Here is a 7,596-nt window from a genome sequence, read left to right on the forward strand (position 1 = left end):
AATTTAAGATTTGGAGTAAGTCTTCAACACTTACTCTTGAATTTAAAATAGAGAGGTTAATTTTAAGAACGAGATAAAATAGAAGGACCAAAAATATAATTAAACATAAATTAATAAAAATGTAAAGGAGTTTTCCGTATCAAATATGAATACTTAAGTTTAAATTTTTTTTATGAAAATGTTTTATTTATATTTTAAAATGCGTACTTAAAAAAAAATTATAAAAATATATTTTAAATAATTATTAAATTTTAAAAAAAATATTTCAGTTCAAAGACTTTCTACTCAAGTAATTTTTTTTCTCTCTAACAATACTTATTGTTTTGAACTTTAAGGTCTGGGAGGTGAGGAAATTTAACTAAATATATGTTTGGTTCAAAAAAGGGGAGAGGAAGGGAGAGGTTTTTAACAATATATATATTTGGTTCACAAGGGAGGGGAGGAGAGGGGAGGAATTTTAAAATCAAATTACCTTTTTATCCTTATAAATATTGTTATTTGTACTTAGTAAAAATAATTCTAAATAACAATAATATTGAGTTAATTTCATCAAATAAAAACTTCCTAAACGATACTATTAACAGTAAACAACAACACACATTAGTTGAGCTATATATCTTCAATAAAAATTAAATCATTATTTGATCTTGATGATTCATCTAATCCAATAAAATAATTTTTAATTAAAAATAGATAAAATAATGTTAGAATGTTAAAAAAATTGGACAAATAATAATATACTTAAAATATTTATTTATAATATAAACATACTATATGCATAACATTATTATTATTATTATTATTATTATTATTATTATTATTATTATTATTATTATTATTATTATTATTATTATTAGTAGTAGTAGTAGTATAATAAAAAACCTTATTACTAAAAACAACATAATTTCAAAAACTAAAATTCAACAAAATAAAAAGTAAAAATATCACCTGAGAGCAACAACGTACAAATAACAACCGCACAATAGAAGAAAAATGAAACTTGAAATAATACAGAGAAAAATGTAGTCTTTAATAATTTAATAAGGACAATCTTAAAATTAAAAAATAATTAAGGATAAAATAGGGAAAATAATAAAATTCAAATTAATGAATCCTTCCTCCCCTCCAAATCCCCTCAATTTGAAGGGGAGCAAAAAGTGAATCTAGGAGGAATTTTGCTCCCTCCCCTCCACTTATAAAAAATGAATCAAAAATATATATTTATAAATATCTCCTCCCCTCCCCTTCCCTCCCCTCCATCTACTCCCAACCAAATGGATCTTAAAAAATTATTTAATTGTTTAGGGAAAAAAAAAAGATAATATTTAAGGCAACAATGATTTTTAAGTTTGGCCTAATAAACTTAAACTCAGGCGACGCAAAAATACGCGATGGCGGCGACTTCCGCCTTTCTTCCGGCTCGACGGTGGAGACTGTACTAAGCGGTTTCTTCTAGTTTTCTGGTGGAAACAATAACCTCAGGACTCAACATCTCTTCAATTTTGGTTTAAATTCCTGTGTTTAGGCCCAGGGACCTTGTTGAGGAGGTGTTTAGTGGAGTTTTGGGGTTTAGGTTTTCCACCGCTTTCCTGCTTAGTTGCGTTCTCTATCCGTTAGGGCTTCTTCGGTTCTACTTTAGTTTCTGCGCTGCATTCGCTTTGTTTTGTTTTCTCGATCTGTTTTGTGTTTCTGCCATATCCGTTTTTGTTATGTGGACGGAGGCAAAGAAAAAACCCTTCAGGAACTTGGCACCTAAATGGGATGTTCATCCGTTCAGGAGTTATCTGGGCAGTGAAATGGCGAGTGGTCTGATTTCGTTGTATGTTTTTGAGTTCCCTAATGAGTCGACCGCCAAAGATCTGTTTGAGCTGTTTGGTTGTGTGGGTAAGGTGAAAGAGGTAGCAATTGCTCCTAGAAGAAACAATTTGGGCAAGAAATTCGGTTTTGCACGTTTTATCGATTCTGAAGACGCTAGATTGTTGGCGGTTAAGATTGATAATGTGCGCATTTTGGGTAAGAAAATCCACGCTAATTTGTCGCGTTTCAAGCGCAATCCCGGGCGGAATAAGGGTGAGGTGGTGTATGGGGCAGCTTCAGGAGGTGGTGGGAGGTTTGTTGGTGAAGGCAGTGGATTGCGGTATGGCGGTAAGGGAGTTACAGGCTTTAGGCACAAGTCGTTTGCTGACGTCGTGAACAACAGAATTGTTGTTGCAAAGGATTCTTCAGCCCACATCCTTAAACATTCATCTTCTGAGGAGGTTTTTAGGAGGTTCAAGAAAGCTTTTGTGGGATTTACGATGATTCCGGGGACTTCTGATTGTTTGCAGTCTAAGTTGGATATGGAAGGTTATCACAATTTGAAGGCGACACCGATTAGCAGTTCTGTTTGTCTTTTAGAAGAGTCGGTAGAAGGGACTATTAAGACATTGATCGCTGAAGGCCCTAGGTGGTGGACTAATTGCTTTTCTGAGGTGAAGGAATGGAAAGAGGGCACTCTGAATGTGGGAAGATCCATTTGGATTGAGGTGTATGGCATTCCTCCTCATGCTTGGAACTCGGTGTTCTTGTCTGCTTTGGCAAATTCGATTGGGAAATTGATTTGTATTGATGATGCTACGGCATGTGGGACGAGGATGGATGTGGCTAGATTGCTCGTGGAGGTTCCGATTGAGTCCGAATTGCAACTGCGTCATTCTGTGGAGATTGATGGGACGATTTACAATTTGATCATCAAAGAATTCTGCTGTGCGAGAGGCATCTCATCTCGAAAGTCCTTTTTTGATCATTCCGAAGCTGGATTCGAGTCTGACTCGATTAACTCTGATTCTCTTTCGGTTTCTGGTTTCTCCCGGGAGGACGATGATATTCTGAGAGGTGAGAATTTTCTGGACTTCAATCAAGATGGTTCTGTTAGGCAGACTGGGTTGGCGGCTGTACATGGGAGAGATTTTCATTCTGGGACTGACAGGCTAGGTAAGAAGGTTGTGGCGCGTGGGGGTGTTTCGGTGGTAAATGTGGAGAATCAAAGGATTGTTAGGGACACATTGGTTCGGGATGAAGTTACCGATTTGATTTCAACATCTTCTTCTTTCGTCCCAAACTCTGTTCAGCAACTCAATAATGGAAACAAAACTGTTATCGATGAGGTTATTAAGGAAACTCGCGATGATGTGGTTACGGAGGGGGGGAAAGGAGGCGCTATACCTTACCCGTTATCTTTTGATGGCGTTGTTCATCAAGTTAAAAGGAGGAAGAAACAGTCTCTGAGGAAATTAACATTCAAAAAGATTTCCGAGGCGGGAGGTTCTCTTCATAAAATATCCATTCTGTCGGTGAATAAAAACAAATTAAAAGAGATGAAAGGAGCTGGTGTGAAGGCTGCCCATTGTAAATCTGATTCTGGACCAATAGCTACTGTGAGTGCTGTTGCGAAAACAGAACCGACTCCGTCCTTGGGCGCTAGCCTGGGATATTCCTCTTCTGTCTTTAGTGAGTTTGGTGACATAGCTAGGAATAATTTCAGGTTGTGGGGCAATCTTGATTGTGAGTCGGGCTCTAAAATTTGGAAAGCCATGGAAACTTTGGGCGTTGTTAATTATGGTGAGGAAGAGGCGGTGTTGAAGAGGTTGGAGGATTTGGAAGAGGAGGCAACATCTCAAAGGGATAATAGGAAGGAGATCAACAAAGGTGCATTATGTTAATTGGCTCATTGAACATAAGAGGGGGGGGGGGGGTAGTGCTTTGAAAAGGAAAAGAGTTAGTGCTTTAATATCAAAGATTAAGGCGGATATTTTTTTGATCCAAGAAACAAAAATTGTGGATATGCAAGATTGGCTGGCAAAAAGTTTTTGGAGGAATAATAACATTGGTTACTCTTACTCAAATTCGGTGGGTAGGTCGGGAGGGCTATTAACGTTATGGAAGAATGAGAAATTGGAGGTGGTGTCTAGCTTCAAAGGTGAGGGATATCTCGGTATCAAGTTCTTGAAATCCAATAGGTTATTTTACTTGGTTAATATTTATTCGTCGTGTGAGTTGTCTAAGAAGAGAGATTTGTGGAGGAGGATTTTGGAGTTGAAGGAGGCGCATAAGGATGGAGAATGGATTTTAGGGGGAGACTTTAATGCTACAAAGAATCGTTCGGAGAGAAGAGGTAGAGGTATGATTTCTAATTCAAGTGCCAATTCCATTGAGATGAATGAATTTGTGGAATTTATTGATGAGAGTTTGTTGGTGGATGTTCCTTGCAAAGGAAAGAAGTTCACATGGTATAATAGAGGGGGAAACTCGATGAGTAGGATTGATAGATTTCTCCTTTCGGAGAATGTCGTGAACGAATGGGGAGTGGTGGGGTAATTTGTGGGTAACCGTGACATTTCCGACCATTGCCCTATATGGTTAGAAGTTGATAATAATGATTGGGGTCCTAAATCGTTCAAATTCAACAATGAATGGTTTCTTTACCTTCATTTTACCCTTTTGTTGAAAAGGAGTGGAATGATATTAAGGTGGAAGGGAGAGGAGATTATGTTTTGAAAGAGAAACTTTTCCGGTTGAAGAATAGAATAAAGTGGTGGAATAAGGAGGTGTTTGGCAAGATTGAGTTGGAGATAGAGGAAGGAGCGAGAGACATTAATTTTGGTGATGATAGGTTGGAAGTGGAAGCGGAAGATCTCCACCCCGAGATAATTAAAGGGAGAAAGGAGGCAACAAGTAGGTTTTGGACAAGGTTGAGACTCAGAGAGAATATGATTGTTCAAAAATCTAGATTGAGATGGCTTAAGGAGGGGGATTCTAATAGCGGCCTCTTTCACAAAGTTATGAAGGATAATAGGAATCATAATCACATTGGTCCTATTAATTCTTCTAGAGGCATGCTAGATTCGGTGGAAGGGATTAAGGAGGAAGTTGTTCATCATTTCTCTAGCAAATTTCATGGCTTTGACGAGGGAAATGCTAGGCTTGACGGGATTTCTTTTAATTGCATTAGTGAGGAGGAGAAAGGTTGGCTTGAGAGAGAGTTTCAAGAGGAGGAAATTTTGGAGGCTATTAATTGTTGTGGTGGTTCTAAAAGTCCGGGTCCGGATGATTACTCTTTCCTTTTTATTAAAAAGTGTTGGCCTATTTTGAGAAAGGATTTTTTGAGGTATTTTGAACATGTTTTTAATGGAGGTGAATTGTCTAAGGTAATCACTTCTTCCTTTTTAGCTTTGATTCCGAAAGGCTCTAGTCCGTTATGTTTGGATGATTATAGGCCGATTTGTTTGGTGGGGTGTATGTACAAAGTGGTGGCAAAATTATTGGTGGGAAGATTGAAACATGTGTTGAATTCGGTTGTTTCGCATTGTCAAAGTGCTTTTGTTCCGGGTAGACAATTGCTTGATGGAGTTCTTGTGGCCAATGAGGCGGTTGACTTTGCAAGAAAGGAGGGAGGTTCTTGTCTTCTTTTCAAAGTAGACTTCGAAAAGGCGTATGACAAAGTATCGTGGAACTTCCTTCGATATCTTTTGGTCAAAATGGGGTTTGGAGCTAAATGGAGGAAGTGGATGGAATTATTGATTTTCAAAAGTAATATGTCGGTGATGGTTAACGGTAGTCCAACAAAGGAATTTGTTGTTAATAGAGGCTTAAGACAAGGAGATCCGTTATCTCCTTTTCTTTTTGTTTTGGTGACGGAGGCTCTTACGAGATTAGTTAGAAAATCTATAGAGATTGGTGATTTTGAGGCTTTCGATATTAAAAGAAGATGCGAGGTGGACATTCTTCAATTTGCGGATGACACTTTGTTGGTCGGAACGGGGACTTGGAAACATGTTAAGGCTTTAAAGATTGTTTTGAGATCCTTCGAACTTGTGTCGGGTCTTGGTATAAACTTTCACAAAAGCAAGTTGATTGGTATTAATGTGTCTTCTCTTTTTTTGGATGCCGCGGCTTATTATCTTTCTTGTAGGGTTGAAGACAACAATTTTTTGTTTCTTGGTATTCCTATTGGTAGCAATCCTAGGAAGGAAGCGACTTGGGCTCCTTTAATGGAGAAATTAAAAAAGAAGTTATCCGGATGGAAGGCTAGATTTCTAAATCTCGGAGGGAGGTTAACTCTTTTAAAGTCTATTTTGAGTCCGTTATTTATCTTTACTATGTCCTTTTACAAAATGCCGGCTAGGGTGGTAAAAGCGATAACGGCGATTCAAAGCAATTTTCTATGGGGAGGTGGGGGAGATAAACGGATTATTCATTGGGTTGGTTGGAAAGGAGTGACTCTCCCTCTCGCGAAAGGTGGGCTAGGGATTAAAAATATTGCCGAGTTCAATTTGGCTCTTTTGAACAAGTGGAGGTGGAGGATAGCGCAAGGCCATAAGTCTTTAAGGTTAGATGTGTTAAAGGTCCGGTACGGTGATTTGTGCTTGCAAATTATTTGTGATGGAGACGCTCACAAGCCTGCTTCCTCTTCTTTTTGGTGGAGAGATATTTTAAAGGTTAGTAGTGTTTCTTCTAATTCTTTAGATATTGATCCCATTGTATCGTCTTGCAAATTCATTGTTGGAAATGGGTTTAATACCCCTTTTTGGGAGTCTTGTTGGTTGAATAATTGTTTTTTAAAGGAAGCTTTTCCGGATCTTTTTTTGGCTTCTTCTTTGAAAAAAGTTTCGGTAGCGGTTATGGGTGAGTGGAACAATGGTTGTTGGAAGTGGGGGGACCTTGGTATTTCGGTTGCGGGTAAGGATGTGGTCTTTTTAAGTTCTCTTTTGGTGTTGAAGAATCTTTTGGACTCTTTTGGTAGTGTAAATTCTTCGATGGATTGTGTGGTTTGGTTGTTGGATTTGGAAAAAGGTTATTCGATTGCTTCTTGTTATGGTTTGTATGCTTCTAGGCGTATCCCTTATGGCCCTCCGACAAAGGGTGATGAGGCCTTTAATTTGTTGTGGAAAATGGATGTTCCGTATAAGATAAAAACGTTTGGTTGGAGGCTCTTTTTGAATAGGTTACCTACCAAAGATTTATTGGTGTATAGAGGTATAGATATCCCAATTAGTAATTTAAATTGCATTTTTTGTGAAGCTCATGTGGAAGAGGTGGATCATTTGTTTTCTAAATGTTTTGTGATTAAGTTGGTTTGGAATGAAATTGCTTCGTGGGTGGGATTTCCGGGTTGGATGGAGGAAGAATGTGCATCTTTTTTTGTGAATTGACATTCTTTGAGCCGTGGTAAAAAGTTTAAAAGCGGCAAATTGGGGGTGCTTTGGTTAACCACATCTTGGATAATTTGGTTAACTATGAATGCTTTTTGTTTTAGGAAGGAAGTGTGGAACATAAATAATATGGTTTGGAGCATCAATTTTTTGGTTTGGAGGTGGTCTTCTTATGGCAATATTACACATTCCAATTGTTGTTTTTACGATTTTTACAAAGATCCTTTGTATTTTATGTCGTAATTGTAATTGGTTGTAATATTGTTCTTAGCAGGCTTTGTGCCGGGTATTTTGTACATAGGTTAGGGAACCCTTTGTTCTCCTTTCAATATATCTCTTGCTTTAAAAAAAAAAAAAGTTTGGTCTAATACCTTTAGTTGAGTTGCCTCCCTCTTTGAACGCCTAT

General features: G+C 37.8%; 1 protein-coding gene across 1 annotated transcript; it reads left to right on the forward strand.

Annotated features, from left to right (window-relative positions):
• The first annotated feature begins 4,451 nt into the window (after positions 1 to 4,451).
• Positions 4,452 to 7,190, forward strand: LOC131653017 (uncharacterized). Its single transcript, XM_058923077.1, has 2 exons — positions 4,452 to 5,004; positions 5,209 to 7,190. The coding sequence occupies exons 1-2, from the start codon at positions 4,452 to 4,454 to the stop codon at positions 7,188 to 7,190; spliced, it is 2,535 nt and encodes an 844-aa protein (XP_058779060.1).
• Positions 7,191 to 7,596: the final 406 nt, after the last annotated feature.

The sequence above is a fragment of the Vicia villosa genome, linkage group LG1, assembly GCF_029867415.1.
Source record: "Vicia villosa cultivar HV-30 ecotype Madison, WI linkage group LG1, Vvil1.0, whole genome shotgun sequence".
NCBI lineage: Eukaryota > Viridiplantae > Streptophyta > Magnoliopsida > Fabales > Fabaceae > Vicia > Vicia villosa.

What these genes read in the sequence shown, in the direction of transcription:
- LOC131653017 (XM_058923077.1), top strand. Translation starts at nt 4,452, where the DNA reads ATGGTTTCTTTACCTTCATTTTACCCTTTTGTTGAAAAGGAGTGGAAT. An exon ending in CATTAGTGAGGAGGAGAAAG is followed by an intron (nt 5,005 to 5,208) that starts GTTGGCTTGAGA and finishes CTTCCTTTTTAG; the next exon opens with CTTTGATTCCGAAAGGCTCT.